The following is a 20228-nucleotide window of genomic DNA, read 5'->3' as shown; positions in this document are numbered from 1 at the left end:
GACCCCCCCCCCCCCCCCCCCCCGGCCCCATAACCGACTCGCCCATTGCCGTTCTTCAATGCCAACCGCCATCGCCAGCGTCTAGTCCGGCTTGTTTCAGAGCTCCGGGGCGATCACCGTATAGAGTCGGGTGTTGAACTTGACGCCTCTCCAGCGTAGCCTCGCCACCACAACCGAACTACACCAGCAAGTATGTGGCTAACAAACTTTCTCGCTTGCGCGACTCGTAGCCGAGAGAGCCAAAGATGCCCCGACCAAACTCGGTTTGGGTGTTTCCACGCACATTTCACCATTGATGTTTGTCCATTGAGATAATCATTCATATGGCCTTGGCGTGGGTAGGTTGGACAAGATTTGCCTCAGATAGTCCAAATATGTATTGTCCAGATAAACAACTCTCTCCCAAACGGGCAAAAAGAAATTGTCGGGCTGATAGCCGCATGATGAGACCATTTGGTGATGCATTGTCTAGGTTCTCATGTGACGGGCTGTGGCGCCACAGGGAAACTGCGCATAAATAATACCGCCAACTTGATCTCAGCGAAATGCGCCCAACCGCCGGCCGTCCTCGAAACTCATGTCGGTTTTTTTTGTTGCCAAGTCCGTGTAGACGAGCAGCGACTCCCAAAAACCGGGCCGAGAGTGCTCGACCGTGATGGCGCCAACACACAGCTTCAGGCGCGTCGGCCGTGTCGTCGCCGGCGCTTTCCCGCTTCTGGCCTGGCATGGTTTTGGCTGAGGGGCTGAGGGAGAGTCAGGTGACGTAAGTTGCAGCCAAAAGGCATTCCAGCCCGCGGTTGGAGCTGAGGGCTGTGTCCTCGGCACACTGTCTGCACCTCTAGCTGACCCAGATTCCCTATGGGGCGGTGGCTTTTGGCACTGTGTGCCCCTGCAGTGGCACGAGTGGGCGCTGGATCGAATTTCACTAGCAGCAGCATTGGCCAATGTCGGCAAAGTGAGGGATGAGAATGAGGGATGAGGGTTGCAGCGCCCCCGCAAGTCGCGCAGAAAAGGGGTCCAAGTTGGCGCAATCTGACCCAGTCGAGATCCATTCACAGCACAGGCACCTTTGGCGTCAGCCTGTATGTTTTGGTGAGGGTTACGAGGCTGTGATAACAATACGAATGGATGCCTAGTTAAGATAGATTTTCGCCAGTGTTTACCTCGATGTTTACATGCCCAAATAACCTCCTCTGCCCCAGAAACATTGTTTGAATGAAATGCATGCACATGCATGCACCTTGTTTCCACCACAGATCGGCCGCCGTTCGTGTTGATCAGGCAGGGACTTGCATGCAGAAAGCAGAAATTTCTCGATTCCTGTGGGTGAATCGCCACAGTGCGAGGCTTGGAAGGCGCAATCTAATTGGACAAGCCTCTGGGTCCTCTTTGGGTCCCCTTGCGTGGGCCGCGCGAACACGAGTGCGGGTGTCTCCTTTTCCCTTTTTCTCCTGCGACTGGCCTTGTCTCCTCCTGCCCTCTTACCCAGGCCTGCTCTCACCACCACCCGCTCGGCCAACCATTTCGCGGTTGGTGATACGACTCCAGGGAAAGAAAAAAAGGTCGGATCCTGCGCTGTCTTGGCCTCGAGGTGGTGTCGCTGTGGTTCTGCAACATTCGTTGTTTTCATTCGTTTGCCCTTTAGTCCGTCCTTCGTTTTATCCTCCGTTTGTTTGGTCGTCTCATCCCACGCTGTCAGCCCCAGCCGGACCATCGTTTCGTTACGCCGTCCTTTCCTTTTCCAAGGGCCATCCCGATCTTGCTGTCTGACCTCTCTGTCAGTCGCCAGCCCTCACGACTCGAATAGGCAGACGGCAAAACTTGAACGAGCCGACGACCAGTTCAGCCAGCCCGCGCTTTCGAAACAGATCGCTGCGCCTGTGACCGTCTCGGGTTGTGTGTCGCCCTGGGCGCTCACTGTGCACAGCGCGCCACAGCACCATCTCGTATTGAACCACGCAGTGCCACGATCGAAGCCTGGCCTCGAGCGTGTTGTCGCGAACAACAACACATTGAGCAAAACGGAGGCTGTCGGCCTGTAATTACCTGTTGACGATACTCGCTGCGTCTCCCGGGTCCCGTCGCCAACCGTAGCCATGAGGTCGTCGCGCGTCTCGCTGAAGCGCTCGCTTCTGTTGGCCGCCTTCGCTGGCCTCTCGGTCTTCTCGGCCACGGCAGCAGCGCAGAACACGAACAGTCCCAGCACAAATAGCGGTAATAATAATAGTAACCCTCCCGCAACGTCGTCTCCAGCGAACACAAACACCCCGGCGCCGGCCTCGTCCTCGCCGGCCTCTTCCACCCCCACCGGACCAGCGACGAGCAGAATCACGGGAGGGACCGCCGACACGTCGGTACGCGACATCCCCAACATCACCAGCCCTGGAAGCGGCGGCGGACCTGCCACGCTCCCGACCCTGTCGCGCACGCTCGACGCCATCCCGACCTACCCGCCGCCCGGCGTCCCGCCCACCAACCAGGCGCCCTTCATGCAGCATTCGACCATGCCCGAGGGTACCGTCTTCATCGCTGTCGGCGCAATCCTGGGTGCCTTTGGTCTGACCGTTCTTGTGTGGCGCGCCGTCATCGCCTGCCTGCTTCACCGCGATGTTGAGCGCGCCGCCCTCGCCCAGCATGCCGCCAACGACAAGGCTGCCGGCTCCTTCCCCACTCCGCCCGCCCCATTCTACAAGTCGTACAACGAGAGCGGCTCCAACCCCAACCTGCTCGCTGGTGGTATGGGGGCCGGCGCTGCTGGCCTGGGCCCTGCCGGCTCGTCGGCCAGCCTGGCCGGTCGTGGTGTCAGGAGAACCCACCGCGGTCCGACGCCCTCGGCCACCCCGTCCCAGTCCAACCTGTTCTTCTCGCCCACGGCCACCTCTGGCCTCGGAGGCGGCGGCGGCAGCGTAAGCAACCGCGACAGCCGCTTCCTGCCCTCTGGATTCTACGCCGCCGGTGCGGGTTCGCCCAACCCGCCGCGCCACGAGCACAGCATCAGTCTGTCCAACCTGCGCCCCGACAGCCGAGGACACGCCAGGGCAGTCTCTGGCATGACACCTCCCGAATCGCCCGCGATGCACCCCACGCGGCAGGGCAGCAACCTGGGTCACGCCGGCGGCCCCGGGGGCGTCCAGCGCAACGTCAGCACGACCAGCCTCAACCTCAACACCCCGCCCGTCGGCAGGGCGCCCAGTGCCTACCTGGACGACATGCTCGACGACCCGACCGGCCATCCCATGCCGTCCCCGTCTCCAGTCGCCCGCACCGGCTCCTACTACGGCCCAGGCACGCCGAGCCCCGGGCCGCACCAGCCGCTGAACCCGCACAACCACAGCCCGCAGTCGAGAACCTTCAGTCCTTCCCCACACGGCGGCCGGTTCTAGAGCAAGCGCCCGTTTTGAGGTTTCTTTTTCCATTCGCGACTGTCACATCTTAAACAACCACTCGGTGCTACCCACCCGGGCGACGCATGTTTTCCACATGAGAGGTACTTGATATCCGTTTCACCCGCATTAGAAACAAAATAGGAGGGAGCCTGGCGACAACTCTTGCTCTTGTTCCTTGGTCGCTCGACGGCGTCGGCAAAGTCTACGACCATAGACTTGATTTTCTTGGCTTGAAAAGCTTGGGATGCTTCGTTGCTCCCGAATTTCTCTTGTGTCTCGGCGGCTGTTTGTGTATTTCCGTCTCTCCTGGTTTCCCCCACGTCTTTCTCTGGGGACTCTGGCCTTCTCCCGTCCATCCTTCTTCTGTATGACACTCATTCCGGGCGGCGGCGCGTTTCTGGTCGCCCCGGCCTTTGCGTTCTCATGACGTACACAGTATATAACCTTTGTATTCTCCTCCGTGATTGTGGTGTGTCTGTCCCGGGGTTGGCGCGTCGCGTGTGTTTGGGGACTATTATCTTGTTTTAATATATGCATACTACCATGATATATGTCTTGCGCTGTCAGTTGGTCATGGTGTTTGTGAGTTTGTATCTGAAAGCCACAGCCAATTTGTCTGACCAAGTCCCTTTTTGTCGCTGCGGACGTCCGGCCGTGGCCAACGGCCCTGCCTCGCGTCAGGGAGCCACAGCATCTGACATGCACGCAACACATCATCTTTGTGTCGCCCCGCTGTGCCTACCAGCAACTTTCTTCGGGCGATGCCGGTGCGACCTCTGATGCGGCCGCCACCTATCCAACTCCCCGGCGGCGCCATGTTGCACGCGCGGCGCGCGGCATCTGACGTCTGCCCTTTTGGTTCGCCCGTGTACGGCGTGTGCTGCCCGGCACGTAGCCGTATTAGACACATATATACATGCACGCCGCGACCTCTTTGGGTTATTGTGCGACGGGGCGGGCGGCCTTGTGACCTTTGTGCCACCCAGCCAACCCAGCCTAGGGACCCGAGGACTGACCCAAGCGGTTGTACCCACGATGTCTGTGTTGCATTTGGACGGGTCGAGACAGGATGATGGAAAGCATGCGTTGCGTCGACGCATCTTGTGGAAGGAAGGCTTGCTCAACAACCAAACTCTAAAGTGGCACGATGCGAACCATAACAAATGACAGCGACCCACTGCCGGTGCAGAGATATCCGGAGATACTACCGAATCTGCCCCGATTATGATTTTGCGTAGTCATCATATTATTAAGATTTACTTTTGATGCCGTTATGAACCAGTCCTTTCCTTTCTTCATCCCGACTTTTCCTCCCGTCCCTCCTCGTCGTCTTTGGTCCCATTTCCGCCGCCGGTGACCAGCCCCAGCCCCAGCCCCTGCCTCGCGGCGATTATGTCCTCCTCGCGGATGCCGCTGCGGTCGCACATGCCCCGAAAAATGCCGCCGGCGCCGCGGCGCCACAGCTCGAGCGGGTCGTCCAGCTCGGCGATGCGGCCCTGGTCCATGACGCAGATGCGGTCGTAGCCGACGATGGTGTGCAGCCGGTGCGCGATGCACAGGAGCGTGCGGCCCCGGAACCCGGCCGCCATGGTGGCCTGGATCTTGGCGTCCGTCTCCATGTCGACCGACGACGTCGCCTCGTCGCACACGATGATGCGCGACCCCCGCACCAGCGCCCGCGCCAGCGCCATCAGCTGCCGCTGGCCCAGCGAGAAGTTGAGCCCCTCCTCCTCCACGATCGAGTCGAGGTGGATCCGGGACGTGACTGCTTTGGCGTTGTTGTTGTTGTTGTTGTCGTTGTCGGTCGTTGTTTCTGCCGTCTCTGCCTGGCCCTCCTGGGCGGGGACCGTGCTGGCCATGGGCGCCGTGCCATCAGGCCCCACAAGGTCTGCCTGGCGGAGGGCGTCCCACAGCTCCAGATCCGAGTGCTCGTCAAAGGGATCGAGGTTGCTGCGCACAGTGCCCTTGAACAGCGTCGGGTCCTGCGGGATGATGGCCAGGCGCGAGCGCAGATCGGCCAGGCCGATGGTGGCGATATCAACGCCGTCGATAAGGATCCGGCCGCCGGAAAGCTCGACGAGCCTGAAGAGGGTGCTCATTATGGAGCTCTTTCCAGCACCCGTGCGGCCAACGATGCCGATGCGCTCGCCGCCTCTCACGCGCATGTCCAGGCCGCGCAGCACCAGGGGCAGGCCGGCCCGGTAGCGCATCTCGACGTTTTCGAACGAGATCTCGCCCGTCTCGGGCCACGAGGGACGCATCTCGGCGCCCTTGATGTGCAGCGGGGCTTCCTCGTCGAGCTCGGTGCCGTAGTAGCGCAGGCGCTCGACGGCGTTCATGCCGTTCTCCACCTCGGCGAGCTGGCGGATGGTGAACTGGAGCATCTGCACGATGGCCAGGATGTACGAGAGCACCAGGCCACCGATGTTGGGCGGCACGTCGAAGCGGCTCGTCAAGACGAGGACTCCTGTCACAAACACGAGACACGCGCCAACGGCGTCGAGCCGGACCGACAGCCAGCGCTGGTTCGAGTAGGTCAGAAAGTAAGCGCCGTTCATGTCGTCGATGGAGCGCCGCAGGTCGCGGGCAAAACGGCTCTGCAGCCCATAGGCGCGGATCGAGGCCACGCCGCTGAGCCCCTCACCGAAGCGGGCGAAGAGGGACGAGCGGAGGGTGGACTCGAAACGCTTCACCTCGCGGGCCGAGGCGCGGTAGTAGACGGTGGCGAGCAGGAAGGCGCACGAGAGCGGGACGAGGGCGATGGCGAACCAGTGGAAGAAGGCGATGATGAGGGCGAAGACGGACAGGATGGACGACACGGAGAAGAAGTACATGCGCATGCTCTCCGACAGGTTGTTGTCCATGACGTCGACGTCGCGGCTGAAGCGGTTGGTGATGCGGCCCAGCGGAGTCGTGTCGAAGAAGGACATGGGCGCGCGCAGGACGCGGGCCATGGCGCGGCGCAGCATCAGCTTGGACGCGCGCGTGCCGAAGATGGAGAGCGCCACCATGAAGCCAAAGGTCAGCACCACCTGCACCACGCCGAGCCCGGCATACACGCCCATGTACACGGGCGGGGCGAACCCGTACTTGTCGCCCGTCCACCATGAAAGCCACAGGCTGGTGACAATGTTGGCCCCTTGCGAGACGAGAAGCAGCACGAGCGTCGCGGGCGCGGTGAGGATGGATCCTGACGCCCGGATGAAGTCGCCATATACGGACCACGGCACGCTCGAAACGGCCTGCTCCTCGGTTTGCATCATAGACTTGCCCTTCTTCAGCTTGGTCTTCTTCTCCGCCTCGTCAGCACCGGCATCTGCCGAGGCGCCCGGCGTGCTCTCTTCGGCCTCGTCCTTCTTCCCCTCTAGCGACTGCGACTCCATCAGCTGCCGGAAGCCGGCGTGACCGCTCATCAGGTTGTCAAAGGTGTCGACGGCCTGGATCTTGCCGCCGTCCATCCATATGATCCTGTCGCAGCGGTTGAGGACCCAGAGCTGGTGCGTGGCCAGAATACGGCACTTGTTTCCGAGGAGACCGAGGATGGCATTGTCAAAGATGTGGCGGCCCACGTGGGCATCGACGGCGCTCAGGGGGTCATCCATCAGGACAATGTCGGCGTCAAAGTAGATGGCTCGCGCAATGTTGAGCCGCTGCTTCTGGCCTCCGGAGATGGTGATGCCACGCTCACCAATTTCGGTCAAATCGCCGTTTGGCAGCATTTCGAGGTCAGGTTTCAGTGCGCAACTGTGAGCGGCAGTCAGCATTGCATCATCCCGGGGCAGGTCGGGGGGAGGGAGCAGGACCGATTTCACTTACGCCTTGATCACCTCGTGGTACCAGTCCTCGTCCATGTCCTTACCAAAGGTGATGTTGTCCCGAACCGTCGTGTTCTGGATCCAGGCATACTGCGGGCAGAAAGCCCTCGAGGCACCCAGAACCACCTCGCCGTCCGTCTTGCGCATGTCGCCGGCCAGGGCTGAGAGCAGGGAGCTCTTGCCGCTGCCTACAGTACCGATGACGGCGACAAGCTCGTCCCGGCCAATCTCGAAGTTGAGGTTCTGGAGCTTGAATGGCTCCTTGTCCACAGCCGAGCTGCTACCGGTGCTCTTCTCAGAGCTCTCCGCGGGCTGCGCTTGGCTCTTGACCCCCCGGGCAGGCTTGGCCTGGTTCACTTGGCCATCGGACGACGAGGTCTTCTCCCACGTGAAGCCAGCGCCATGCATTTCGAGAGCATTTTTGCCATCCGGCTTGTGAACCACGTCCTCGGCCTGTTCTTCGGCGAGCAGGAATTCCTGGATGCGCTTGAGCGAGGACCACCCGTCGGTGATCTGGCCGATGACAAGGGGCAGTAGGTTCAGAGGCATGCGCAAGCCGTTGAACAGAGCCAGGGAAGAGAAGATGATGTCGGAGCGCAGGGTATTGCCGGACAGCGAGTACGTGACGAAGGACAGCATGGCGGCGAAGACGGGCAGCGACAGGCTGATGGCCAGAATGCCGTTGCGCAGGGCCAACAGGATCTGGATGGACGACACCTCCTTGGTGCGGAGGCCGTTGAGGCGCTTTAGGAAGGACTCCTCCCAGCCAAAGTACTTGACGAAACGGACCGACTGCATGATCTCCTGGGTCAGCGAGACGCGCTGGTCCGTGATGCGGTTGATGGCGCGGCGGCGGGCAAACAAGCTGCGGACGGCACGCGCGAGCAGCGGCGCGCCGATGACGAGCAGGCCGAAGCCGGCGAGGGCGCTGGGGCCCAAGTTAACGAGCAGCACGACGAGGGTGATGACAAGGGACACAGGGGCCGTCCACACGATATGGAACAGGCCACAGGCCGTGTCGATGCGGTACGTGTCGACGCTCATGAGGTTCATGATGCGCCCGTTGGCCCAGCCGGCGGCGTCGTTGGCGGGCTTTTTAGATGGACCCTTGCCCTTGTTCTTGTTCTTGGACTTGGACTTGGAGTCGCCCTTTGCGTCGGCGGGTCCCTCGGTCTTTCCGTCGTCGACTCCTCCCGCCCTGGCCCTGCCCGAGATCACCATGGACTTGTCATAGATCATTGAGATGAGCGAGGCCCTGCTCTGCCCGCCGACAAGCATGCCGCGGTACATGAACTGGTTGATGCAGAGGCTCTGAAGGACCTGCAGGGCGGTGACGCCTATGACGAGGCCAAAGCCAGTGCCGAGGTTGGGCTGGGGCCGGCTGAGCTGGGCGGCGAGGTATGCGTCGGTGGCGAAGGCAATCAGGAAGCGCAGCATGAAAGGGGACATGACCTGGCAGAGGGTGGAAACCATGCCGCACATACCGCCGGCCCAGAACTCCCAGAGGTAGGCCTCGTTCAGTGCCCAGAGGAGCGGCCTCTTCTCGCCTTTGGCGACCCGGCGGCGGAAGGATTCCCTGACGCGGTCGGTGGTGGGCTCGACGGCGCGGCGCGGGTTGACGGCCCAGATGTCGGTGGCCTGCAGCGGGCGGTGGTAGCCCGTGGCCATGAGCGGGGCCATCCACGAGAAGACGAGCATGCTCAGGAAGTTGGCGCGGTACTCGGGACACTCTGCGCGCTCGTCGGGGATGGGCGGGATGGTGCCCCATCGCAAGGGGTTGAGCTTGCGGTGCCAGGGGCGGGCGGCCCATTCCTCACGCAGGCGATTGACCGTGGCCGAGGCAGTGGTGTAGGCGCTGGCATCGGTGGCGGAGCTCTTGGTGCGGTTGAGGGACTCGCGCGGCGGCGGCGGCGGCGGCCGGTCAGACGACGACGACGACGACGACGACCTGCTGCGGCGGCCCTGGCTCTCGTCGGAGCTGAACAGGCCGGCCTCTGCCACCACATTGTTGTCGTTTTTGGCCGCGTGCGCATCAGGCAGGGCCGAGGCGGCCATGACGGTTGGTCTGTTGGCCTCGAGGCGCGATGACCCGGCGCGCTACTATTTCTTGGCGCGGGCCGGCACAAGCGATGTCGGGTGCCAAGAGGTGGGCTTCGCTGTTGGGATATGCGCTGCTACGACAGCCGAGAAGGACATGAGCAGGCCGCTCCTGAGGGGTGGAAGAGAGCGGTTCAAAAGGTGGTGGCCAAGAGCGAGAAATATATCAAAGGGAGCGAAGCAGAGGCACCAACAATGACGACAATGAAGACAAATCAAGGGAGCCGGGAACCGGGGTTTGTAGCGTTTAAGTCCGGCCTGCTCGGCTAACTCTGCCTGTGGCACCGAAACGAGCGGGAATGCCGGCCGGGGGCCCAACCTGAGCTGGCAGGGGGGCTGTATATTAGTCTCAGTACTCGCTATGCCAGTGCTGGGAGAAACGAGTTGTTGTTATAACCAGCGCCAAGGCCTGGGAAGGCCTGGGAAGAGACCAGTGAGCTGGGCCAGAGAAACACAACACAGACCACCATAGAAACACAGACGGGACGGCGAGTCGAGAAGCGAAATGCTTGGCCTTGCGGGAGGGGAAAAAAAAAGGGCCTGTGGTGGGGTTTGCAGCAACCGGAGGGGCAAGCTGTGCCGGGCGGAGAGCTCAAGGGTAATTACCCAAGGGCTCCAGGGTGGAGATGGACGGGAGCTCAAGCTTGTGTTTACAATTGTTGTTCACAATTCTTATCAGGCCCATGTCTAGCCCGTTTTGCATTCGTCCTGCCTGTATCAATGTTTGTTGCAATATCTGCAAGTGCCGGGGCTAGGACAATGAGATTGAACATGGAAGAAGATCCGACCAGTCCACGCTAGGCTGGATCCATCCGCCCGTCTTATCGCAGAATCCGCCCGACGGTAGTGACTTGGACTTGACAGTTCGGCACCCGCAACGCCGTTGGATTTGGCATCCCGCCGTTCCAGGTCAGTTTGATACAGCCAGCTCGAGACAGGCTACTGCCACCTCCCTGGAGACGCCGGAGACACGCGCTGTGCCATCGTCTGCAGCCTTGGCCAGCCCCGTCCGTCCCAAGCACCAGCATTCCATGTCGGGCGCGGCCAAGCCCAGGGTTCTCTGCTGGTCCAAAGACTAACCCACGTGTCATGCGCCCTTCCCGTCGTCCAACCTCTCTCATCTCTGCGCGGCCATCCCTGCCGGATGGGACCCTGATCCGTCCGAGGTTTGGTGGGTTCCGTTTCAATAATGGCGATCCGAACGATCCTTTTTGGTTCATGACGATAGCCTCACGCCCGTCGACGTTATTTTGCTTTCGTTTCAGGTCTTGTCTTCCTGGTCTTACTCAGAATCGGCAATCTCGCCCGCGACCCCTGCGCTAGCGTCCTCAATTGACAAGGCTCGACTTGACTTGTATGGGCAGCTGGCCATGCGTCTTCACATCGTCAAATATTGACTGCACAGAGCATTTGCGTTCCTCGCAATCCGGGCTGTGACGAACGGGATTCGCGGTAATCCATATCCCGGCTCGGCTTTCCTTGCTCATTTCGGCTCTTGCCCGCGCCCTTCTAGCGCCTTCGGTGGGCACTTCGGATTCGGCACCTTGTTGATCTGACCGCCTGACCGACCGATGCCTCCAAGGTGGAGGCATCGTGTCGCTCCCCACTGGGGTAGCAGTGGTGAGCCGACTCGGCGTGCGGGGTGCGGTGGCTGGTAGGTGATGCCCTCTGCGGGGGAAACCAGGAACCACATTGGAGGTGCTTGGCGGTATGGGGTTGGTGTTTTTTTTTTTTCTTTCCCCGCAGACATGATGACGGCCAACCCTCTATATAGCCCCTCCCAGGGGGACGTTGCGCCTCGGCCGTTCTCAGAAGGAGAGGGCACGGCATCAAGATGGCAGCACGGTCCATGATTGCAGCGTCACTGCTGCTAGCGTCATACCTCACCGGCACCGCCGCGGCCCAGGCATCGGCCAAGGACTTTACAAAGCATGTCAACCTCTTCATCGGCACCGAAGGTCCCGACCCGGGCTCTGCCTTCGCCGGCGGCAATGTCTTCCCAGGCGCCTCGCTCCCCTGGGGCGCCGTCAAGGTCGGCATCGACACCACACGCTGGAACGTCTCGTTCGCAGCCAACGCCGGCTACACCCCGAGCGGTAACGTGACGGCCATCACGATGCTGCATGAGAGCGGCACCGGCGGCGCCCCGACCTATGGCCTCATCCCGCAAATGCCCCTCACGTCGCTCGAGGGCGTCAACCTCCTCGACAACATCACCTACATGCAGCCGCGCACCTCACCCGACGTTGCTTCGGTCGGCTACTACCGCACCCACCTGAGCAACGGCGTAGTCGCCGAGATGAGCGCCAGCATGCACGCCGGAATCATGCGCTACTCGTACCCACCCGACGCCCCAGGTCGCCATGTCCTTGTCGACATCAGCCATTTCCTGCCGAGCATGGGCAACAAACAGCAGTGGTACAGCAACGGCTTTCTTGAGCGTAGTGAAGACGGCACCTGGTACTCGGGCTATGGCATCTACCGCGCCGGCTGGTCGTGGGGTGGCGACTACCGCGTCTACTTCTGCGCCAACTTTGACACCACCCCCTCCAGCGCCCGCCTCTTCTCGGGCAAGGCCACCGACCCCTTCTGGCCCAACACGACCGATGCCAGCCCGACCTTCACCGACGCTACCACTCTGACGGCCGGTGCGCCCAACTACCAGTACGCCGACCGCATCGGGGCGCTCTTCGAGTTCCCCGCGGGCGCCGACGTGGTGCAGTCGCGTGTGGGCGTGTCCTGGATCTCTGCCGACAAGGCCTGCCAGTTCCTCCGTGACGAAATTCCGACCTGGGACCTGAACACGACGGTGGCCAAGGCGGTCGACAAGTGGAACTCGGAGGTGCTGGGCAAGGTCGCCACGGCTCAGCCATCATCGGGTGCTGCCGACAACGAGACGGCGCTGACGATGCTGTACACGGCTCTCTACCACAGCCACCTCCTGCCGTCGGACCGGACGGGGGAGAACCCGCACTGGGACTCGGGCGAGCCCTACTACGACGACTGGTACACGCTCTGGGACACGTTCCGCACCCTGCACCCGCTCGTGACGCTCATCCTGCCCGAGCGCCAGACGCAGATGGTGCGCGCGCTGATCGACATCTGGCGCCACGAGCGCTGGATGCCCGAGGGCCGCAGCCACAACTTTAACGGCCGCGTGCAGGGCGGCTCCAACTCGGACAACGTGCTGGCCGACGCCTACGTCAAGGGCCTGGGCGTCGGCGTCGCCGCGCCCGGGGGCGGCCTCGTCAACTGGACCGACGGCTACGCCGCCATGAGGACCAACGCCGAGCGGCTGCCATACAACAACTTTGACACGGACGACCCGTCGGGCAGCACCAAGGAGGGCCGGGGCGCGCTCAACGACTGGCTGGCGTGCGGCTTCGTGTCGGCCAACAAGGGCCGCTGCATCTCCAAGACGGTCGAGTACTCGCTCAACGACTTTGCCGTGTCCCAGGTCGCCCGCGGCGTGGCCGCGCCGCCCCACGAGGCGGCCACGTACCTGAACCGGTCGCGCAACTGGCAGCACCTTTGGTCTGACGACGCCGAGGCCCTCGGGTTCAAGGGCTTCCTGGCGCCGCGCTGGCCCAACGGCAGCGTCGCCGTGCCCGAGGGCAGCCGCGGCGGCGTCTACGACCCCCTGACGTGCGGCGCGTGCACGTGGCGGTCCATCACGTACGAGGGCACGCCCTGGGAGTACAGCTTCACCATCCCGCACGACATGCGCACCCTGGTGGCCAAGATGGGCGGCCCGGCCTCCTTCGAGGCCCGGCTGGACAAGTCCTTCGTCCCGGGCCTGGGCAAGGAGGACCAAGGCGCCAACGGGGCCGGCACCATGATCTTCAACCCGGGCAACGAGCCGAGCTTCATGACGCCGTTCCTCTACAGCTACATTCCGGGCAAGCAGCACAAGTCGGCCAACCGGTCCCGCGCCATCGTGGACGAGTTCTACCACGCCGGCCGCAACGGCATCCCCGGCAACGACGACGCCGGCGCCATGAGCAGCTGGCTGGTCTGGAACATGATCGGCCTCTACCCCGTCGTCACGCAGCCCGTGTACCTGGTCCTGGCCCCGCGCTTCGAGGACGTGACGGTGACGCTGGGCGAGTCGGGCGGGAAGCTGCGCATCGTCGCCAAGGGGCTGGCCGAGGCCGGCAACACGTTTGTGCAGAGCCTAAAGGTCAACGGCCAGCCGTGGGACCGCAGCTGGGTCAGCCACGAGGACCTGGTCGGCAAGGACAGCGCGCGCGGCGGCCTGCTCGAGTTCGAGATGGGGCCTGAGCCGGTCGCGTGGGACACGGGGGATGTGCCGCCCAGTCCGGGCCATGCCGAGGTGTGAACTACGGGCGCATTTCCACGTAGAGACAGAATATCTGTCGATTTGCGAGACAAAAAAAACATGACACAAAATAAAAGTTGATAAAAAAATAGGACATGGCACTTCGCTCGTTTCATCCTGATAAAAATAACATGATCCTCCACGACACCTCGGGTTACCCAACCCACGCAGTAACCCAAAGCCGAACAGTCCTGTTTTCCTTGTCGTCACCGGACACGTCACTCAGCTCCTGGCCACTTCTAGCACCCTGGCCTGAGCAAACTTCCTAAATTCAAGAAACCGAACCCTCGCCCCCGACCGTCACATAACATCCTTCAGCCCCACGAATGCTCTCCATCACCTCCTGATTCGTTTTTCAACCGACTTTATCTTTCCCCATTTGCTTCCAGCGCTTCTTTTATCGGAAGCCATGTGTGTCACCTCTCTTCCAGCACCCTGAGCCGTTCTTGGTATGGAGTCTGCTCCGGCCCGCTCCCAGTCTGAGGGCTTCTTCGAATCTCACCCAGTTGTCGACAAACTGGACATTCGCATCTTGGCTGCGATGCGATTGGCAAGCTTGTCCACGCTACCGACCTCGGCCGTAATGGCGACTAGATGAAGAGGCGCATTCCCCTTCTCCCCGACATAAATGGCACGTTTGTGATCAATAGTTGACAAAGTGGATTGATTAGATGCGCAACATGGTAGCCAATCAACGAGATATCATCCCTTTCATCTATACACACAAGACGCCCATCCACCTCAACGTCGTCTCCCCTAGCTCTTCTCAGGCGGCGTCGGCGAGTGGTTGACGCTCTCCTCGTCCGTCACAAACATCTTACCCTCGGGCAGCTCGTTGAGCGCGTCCTCCTCGGCGTCGAGGCTCTTAAAGTTGAGCCAGAACAGCAAGCCCCCGACGGCGGCCAGGACGGCGACGACGCCGTAGTTCCACACGAGCAGCGGGTCGGCGCTGAGGGGCACAAAGGCCTCGCCCAGGGCGGCCGACAGGCTCGTGGTAAACAGCGAAATGGCCTGGACCATGGAGCGCATGTTCTTGGGCGCCTTGCTAAAGGCGTAGTCGAGCGAGGTGATGGAGGCAAAGATCTCGGACAGGGCCAGCAGGACGTAGGCGCCCGTCTGGGCCCAGACGGTCAGGGAGATGGGCGCGCACGTCGTGCCGTCGTCCTTGGTGCCCGACGCGTTGTAGCCGCACTCGGACGTGGCGTAGATGTGGTTCTGGATCACGGCGGCCCACACCATGGCGGCGGCGCCGCAGAAGAAGCCGGCGGCGATGCGCTTGATGGGCGTGAACTTGATGCGGTATTTGCGCAGGAGCGGGTACAGGCCAAAGTCGCAGATGGGGATGAAACTGCGGGGAGAAAAAAAAAAAAGGAAAGAGTCAGTTTCACATTCTTGTCATGTTTGTTTATGGCCCAAGCAGCAAACGGTCCAAACTCACATGAGCAGCGCCAGAGGGTCCAGGTTGGTCACGACGTCGTTGGGGACGCCGTCGAGCCTCATGACGGCGGCCTGGGAGATGAGGTTGTTGTTGAGCTGGTTGTACGTGAGCCAGTAGAGCGGGAACCAGAACAGGACCGAGCAGGCGGCGAAACCACGACGCAGCTCGTCCACCCAGGCGTCGTCAAACGTCATCCACGCGGGCTTGGTGCCCGGCGCGAACTTGGACGGCTTGACGCTCTCCCAAAAGGTGCCGTCGTTCATGCGCTGGTACGTGACCCAGGGCAGGACGTGCCAGCGGCCGCGCTGGGCCAGCCCAAAGGTCTTGAGGGCCTTGCCGAGCACGGATCCCGCGGGCGGGCGGTCGCGGTAGTGCTTCCTGCCCCACCACATGACGAGCGGGCAGATGCTGAGCATGATGGTGGGCATGAGGTAGCTGAGCCAGAAGCCGACGTAGAGCTCGGCGTACACCATGGTCAGCTGGCCGAGCAGGGCGCCGATGTTGATGAAGAAGTAGAACCAGTTGTAAACGCGGTTGATGGTGATGGTGGGATCGACGATGACGCGCTCGCCCGACTTTAGCGTGCGCACCACCATGTGGTCCAGGTCCAGCTGCTCGACGATGAGCGGGCTGATATTGGGCTTGAAACCGCCCGTGCCGAAGCCAATGATAAGGATGCCCATGATCATGGCGGCCAGCGAGTCGCTGGGCCCGCGGGCGATGACGGGCGGGATGGCCGACAGGATCAGGACGATGTGGCCAAAGATTGCGACGCCAAGCGCAACGCAGATGGTCTTGTAGCGGCCCCAGTACTCGTCGGCGATCCAGGCGCCCAGCAACGGCATCATGTACTGGTAGAACTGGTTGAAGGTGGTGATGCCGGTCGAGGCCTGCTGGCCCATGCCCAGGACGCCCGACTGGCCCGTCGGGCTGCCGAAGCCGGCGCCGGTGAGGGAGCCGGCCGGCAGGGGCTGCTGGATGAAGTTTGTGAAGACGATGACGACGCCGTAGTAGGAGAAGCGCTCGCACAGCTCGATGAAGGCGATGGTGAAGAGCTTGAGCGGGATGCGGTCCGCCACGCGCCGCAGCGTCTGCAGCTCCTCCTCGGTCGGGTGCAGGCCCGCGGCGCCGCCCGTCTTCTCGTCGTCGGGCGCCGCCACCTCGGCCTGGGCCGTGGCGCGCACCTGCTCCGCCACGATGGCGTCGTCGATTATGTCTGCCGGCATGCTGGGCTTGCTTGCAACGTGCAGAGGCTGGATGAGGGGAGGGAAGGGAGGGGAAGCCGTCACGAGAGGACAGGTCAAGGGACGGGAGAGAAGAGGCGGGAAGACGCGGTCGGTTTTATAAGGAACCCATGCGTTCGCCCGGGTTACCACCACGATTGGGCCCCTCCTGCAAGGTGCGAGGTACAAAGGCGGGAGGTGTCAGACGCAGGAATGTCGCCCACCCGGGTAATCTCTTGCCTGGAGCACGCATGACAAAACAAGAGTGCAACGTCCCCCACACTTGCCCGCCCACTTTCTCTTATCTGGGCTGGTGGGCAACATGCTTTGCCGTTCCAGGTTCGTCCCAACTCTGCAGTCATGTCCGGGGGGTGGTGTCGAGGGGAAACTACCCACAGCTCCTCCAGCGCCGTTGGCGGGTCCTCTGCGGCGCAGGAACCGACGGCAAAAGCACAGGCATCCCTCGCCATCGCCCTGCCCGAGATGGAAGATGGTTGGGGAGCCGCCTCGCCGAGGCTGATTCAAGGAGATGAACGGTCGGTGGCACTGCGCCAAAGGATGGTGGACCTGCCTATCGGTTCCGTCATGGGGCCAAGATACGCATAAGATGTTAAGAAAAGGGGTGTGGAGAGAGGGATGGGCAAATCTTGTGGTACGTCGTATCGAACAGTGAGCAAGAGGAACTGTGTGGATCGAGCCACTCCGTTCGGCCTCACTTTTTTTTTTCTGGAAAGGGGACAGATCCGATGCCTGTTGGCTGCCGAATTAGGACACGCGGCCGAGACGTGGGCTTTTCGGCATGCTGTCGAGAGCGATAGCTACAGATGACCACCACTAGCGCCCTTAAAGGGGGCAAATACAGGCTCTTCGGTGGCCAAAAGCAGATGTATATCGCCTAGCCCCTAGAGGTACCTACCTACCATATGGACGAGGCATACACAGTACTGGTATCTGCTGCGCTCACGCCATGCGTCGAGTCCCAGGCTAGCCTGGACCCCCTGGACCCCCTGCCAGTGCACTGGCCTCGGCTGTGGGGAGCCACGAGCGATAGCCATCACACGCTCTCCTTGGTCAAAGCTTATCCCAACAGATGCCGCCTTGGCCGAGTGCAACGTGACGCTGACGGGCGCATACCCGCTCGCGGCCTGTGATTTGACGGGAATAGTCCAGTCTCGCACTACTCCCTTCAAATGCGAGGGACTTTCCCTGATGCCCGCGCAGGTGGCTGGGAAGAAACACCTGCCAAATGCAGAAGGTGCTGCAAACTACTTGTTTCCGGAGAAGAAGGGCCGAAGGATCTGGCGCTGGGTGTGCTAGCGAATCATGTTTCTGGGTTTGGCAATGGCGAAAAATGGCAACACATCTGGTCGAGAGGGGTTCTAGCTGAGTGTCCATCGGGGATTTCCACCTCCCGCCGTCCCCGCTGCTCTGCCAAGAAGCCAAGATGAGCCACCCGAAAGGCTTGTCTGAACCGCCGAGCCACGACGAGAACGATGGGGAAAATATGAGACACTAAATAAATGAACCTGATAATACCCAAAACCAAGAGAATAAAAAAAAGTGACATTTCAACGGTCGGGTCCGGAACTATTGATTGATGCCTTTCCCCTGGAATCCCCAGCCGAATGTCAAATCTCGGGCCCACAATGGTCGATCCTATTTTCTGATGCACAGATGGACCGACAGCATATTGCACCAGGCTATTACCAATAGATTTACAACATCATATCTATAGTTTGGTCGTGCGCATGTTATTGCTTGCACATGTCTATATTTCGCTCCACCCGCCCACCCTCTCGCAGCCTCCTCTTCCACCACTTCCTCCCCGCCCTCGCCCACTCTTCAGTCTCGTCTAAAACTTGCCCAGCGCCAGGTTGCCCAGCATCTCGCGGCCCGTAACAAAGGCCGTGCGCCACAGGGTCGGGAGGTCGAGCGTGCTGCTGAGCCCGTCGGCGAAGCCAAAGAAGAGCATGGGCGGGATCCAGCCGCGCGCGTACTCGAGCGCGAAGCAGCCCTCGGGCATCTTGTACTGCTTGGCCTCCCCGCGCACCAGATGGTGCACCGACCCGGCCGGGTACACCTCCGCCTTGTACTCGCCCGGCACGTACGCCCACTGCTCGCCCGTCAGGATGTGGAAGTAGTCGTCGGCCGTGTGCCGTCCCGTGTGGCCCTCAGTGCCGATGGCGGTGCCGAAGATGATGAGGTACTCGGTGATACCTGGTTGGGGAAGACGCGAAGACCTGTTAGCGAGCTGGTTCGGCGGACCATCAGATATAAAGGCCTGTCGTCTAGTCTACTCACTGGCGTGGATAATGTACATGGCGCCCATGGCACCGCCGGCGTTGTTGAAGACCCACTCATGCTCCAGGTTGACGTGGGCGGCCGTGCGCGGCTGGCTCTTGAGCTCGGTAACGATAAAGTCGACAATGGACTTGGTGTCGTTGCCGTGGGCGGCGATGGCGCGCGTCGACAGGTCGTGCAGGTGGCCCGTCTCGAAGATGTAGAAGGACTCGAGCCGCTGCTCCAGCATGTACACCATGGGCGACACAACGGCCAGCAGCACGGCCACGAAGCGGAGGAAGCCGCTGATTGGGGACGACATTTTGGGCGATGTCGCTTGTTCTGCAGGTTAGAGAGCAGAACAGAAATCTACAAAACTGAACAAACAAGCAAAAAAGAGCACTTTAAAGAAGAGACCAACGAAGCAGCCCGCCAGCAGACGGACAGTGAGCCCCTTGCTCTCTGTCTCCGAGGATACCGAAGGCGGTGGAGAAAAAAGTCAAGAGCCAAAGGAAATGACCCTAGCCAACTCATTTCCAGGGTCCATGTGGCTCCACCTTTACTCACCATTGGCCAATCAATTGCCGTCTTGGCCTGCCGGCGATCAAGATGCCGGGTGGCACCATTACCAGAGTCCTGGAGCCAGTCGTCGCTTTCTGGTTCGCGCAATGACGGACATGTTGAGAAGCCGATTGGGCCGACATGGGCTCTTTTGGGCCTCTGCTGCTTCCAAAACTCTAATCTTCTTTGTGCGAGTGGGCTGATTCGCATCCCCTCGTAGGTTCCCAACACTTTGCGACCCATCCCGCTCGCTCTGTCTGTTATCCTTGCATTGGCACCATGCAATGTTGGATGCCAATAACTCTTTGCTGCTGAGGGGCGTGATCAAGCCGTTTGGCAGCCGTCGTCATCTCTCACAGTTACAGTCACGCACCAAGTACGGACCAGGCGATCGACGCGAGAGAAGGAGCAACCAACAGCCTACCCCCTTCATATCATTATACACGCCCACCTAGGCCGCCAGCTAGCACAGCGTCTTTCCGTCCGCGCTTCAAAAAGATATAGCCTATATCATATAGGAGCGGGCCTATCACGCACGCCAGGGTACTTGGATTCCACTAGTACCTGGACGGTACTTTAATATACATTATCGGCGGCAAGCACCTACTGTTACTCTAGGACTGGCAAACTTCCTGACGATGCCGTCTCATGGACCGGCCCACGCGTTTTTCTTATTGGTAAAAGTGACCGGACCAGACCGGATTCCCTGATTTTGTAAACATTGTGGCGTCGTTCCGCGAAGTGCGCACTCCCTCTGTTGTGCCCCCGTCGCGAGTCTTCTCTGCCGCTGCCAGGCTCAAGATGGCGGAGCGCCAGGCTCGTCGTCGAGTGGTTGTTTATGAACGATACCGGGTCCTCCTACGTCCCGGACCCCAGAGTAACAGACGCCAGCGGGAGCGAGAAGAACATTTCCCCACCACGTAGCCGTCGCGACGGGCAAATGAGTCCGCAAAAGCCCACACACTGTTCTTGACTGACTCCTTGTTCGGGCCAATCAACTCGGTGTCGTCGTGGTTCGTGATAGCCGTTTAGAAGACTCCTTACTAACACATCCAGAGACAAGACGGCTCTGCACATGGCCCTAGACCA

General features: G+C 61.0%; 5 protein-coding genes across 5 annotated transcripts; 2 read left to right on the top strand and 3 right to left on the bottom strand.

Moving 5' to 3' along the window:
• The first annotated feature begins 1215 nt into the window (after positions 1–1215).
• GGTG_07323 (hypothetical protein) lies at positions 1216–3923 on the top strand. Its single transcript, XM_009225147.1, has one exon. The coding sequence runs from the start codon at positions 2097–2099 to the stop codon at positions 3381–3383; it is 1287 nt and encodes a 428-aa protein (XP_009223411.1). The 5' UTR covers positions 1216–2096; the 3' UTR covers positions 3384–3923.
• Positions 3924–4499: 576 nt separating this feature from the next.
• GGTG_07322 (multidrug resistance-associated protein 2) lies at positions 4500–9826 on the bottom strand. Its single transcript, XM_009225146.1, has 2 exons — positions 7203–9826; positions 4500–7130 (listed from the first exon to the last, which is right to left on the bottom strand). Exons 1-2 carry the CDS (start codon positions 9254–9256, stop codon positions 4682–4684), a joined length of 4503 nt encoding a protein of 1500 aa, XP_009223410.1. The 5' UTR covers positions 9257–9826; the 3' UTR covers positions 4500–4681.
• A 1143-nt stretch (positions 9827–10969) lies between these two features.
• On the top strand, positions 10970–17864 carry GGTG_07320 (hypothetical protein). Its single transcript, XM_009225144.1, has one exon. It carries the CDS (start codon positions 11133–11135, stop codon positions 13635–13637), a length of 2505 nt encoding a protein of 834 aa, XP_009223408.1. The 5' UTR covers positions 10970–11132; the 3' UTR covers positions 13638–17864.
• On the bottom strand, positions 14242–16948 carry GGTG_07321 (peptide transporter PTR2-A). Its single transcript, XM_009225145.1, has 2 exons — positions 15076–16948; positions 14242–14985 (listed from the first exon to the last, which is right to left on the bottom strand). Exons 1-2 carry the CDS (start codon positions 16299–16301, stop codon positions 14394–14396), a joined length of 1818 nt encoding a protein of 605 aa, XP_009223409.1. The 5' UTR covers positions 16302–16948; the 3' UTR covers positions 14242–14393.
• On the bottom strand, positions 17813–19059 carry GGTG_07319 (C-8 sterol isomerase). Its single transcript, XM_009225143.1, has 2 exons — positions 18600–19059; positions 17813–18515 (listed from the first exon to the last, which is right to left on the bottom strand). The coding sequence occupies exons 1-2, from the start codon at positions 18898–18900 to the stop codon at positions 18151–18153; spliced, it is 666 nt and encodes a 221-aa protein (XP_009223407.1). The 5' UTR covers positions 18901–19059; the 3' UTR covers positions 17813–18150.
• Positions 19060–20228: the final 1169 nt, after the last annotated feature.

This window comes from Gaeumannomyces tritici (genome assembly GCF_000145635.1).
Source record: "Gaeumannomyces tritici R3-111a-1 unplaced genomic scaffold supercont2.3, whole genome shotgun sequence".
NCBI classification, from domain to species: Eukaryota; Fungi; Ascomycota; class Sordariomycetes; order Magnaporthales; family Magnaporthaceae; genus Gaeumannomyces; species Gaeumannomyces tritici.
This window is presented reverse-complemented; position numbering and strand designations above follow the sequence as displayed.

Coding starts and splice junctions, on each gene's coding strand:
- GGTG_07323 (XM_009225147.1), top strand. CDS start 2,097: ATGAGGTCGTCGCGCGTCTCGCTGAAGCGCTCGCTTCTGTTGGCCGCC.
- GGTG_07322 (XM_009225146.1), bottom strand. CDS start 9,256: ATGGCCGCCTCGGCCCTGCCTGATGCGCACGCGGCCAAAAACGACAAC. Junction 7,131..7,202: donor TACCACGAGGTGATCAAGGC/GTAAGTGAAATC, acceptor TGCCGCTCACAG/TTGCGCACTGAAACCTGACC.
- GGTG_07320 (XM_009225144.1), top strand. CDS start 11,133: ATGGCAGCACGGTCCATGATTGCAGCGTCACTGCTGCTAGCGTCATAC.
- GGTG_07321 (XM_009225145.1), bottom strand. CDS start 16,301: ATGCCGGCAGACATAATCGACGACGCCATCGTGGCGGAGCAGGTGCGC. Junction 14,986..15,075: donor GACCCTCTGGCGCTGCTCAT/GTGAGTTTGGAC, acceptor TTCTCCCCGCAG/TTTCATCCCCATCTGCGACT.
- GGTG_07319 (XM_009225143.1), bottom strand. CDS start 18,900: ATGTCGTCCCCAATCAGCGGCTTCCTCCGCTTCGTGGCCGTGCTGCTG. Junction 18,516..18,599: donor CATGTACATTATCCACGCCA/GTGAGTAGACTA, acceptor TTCCCCAACCAG/GTATCACCGAGTACCTCATC.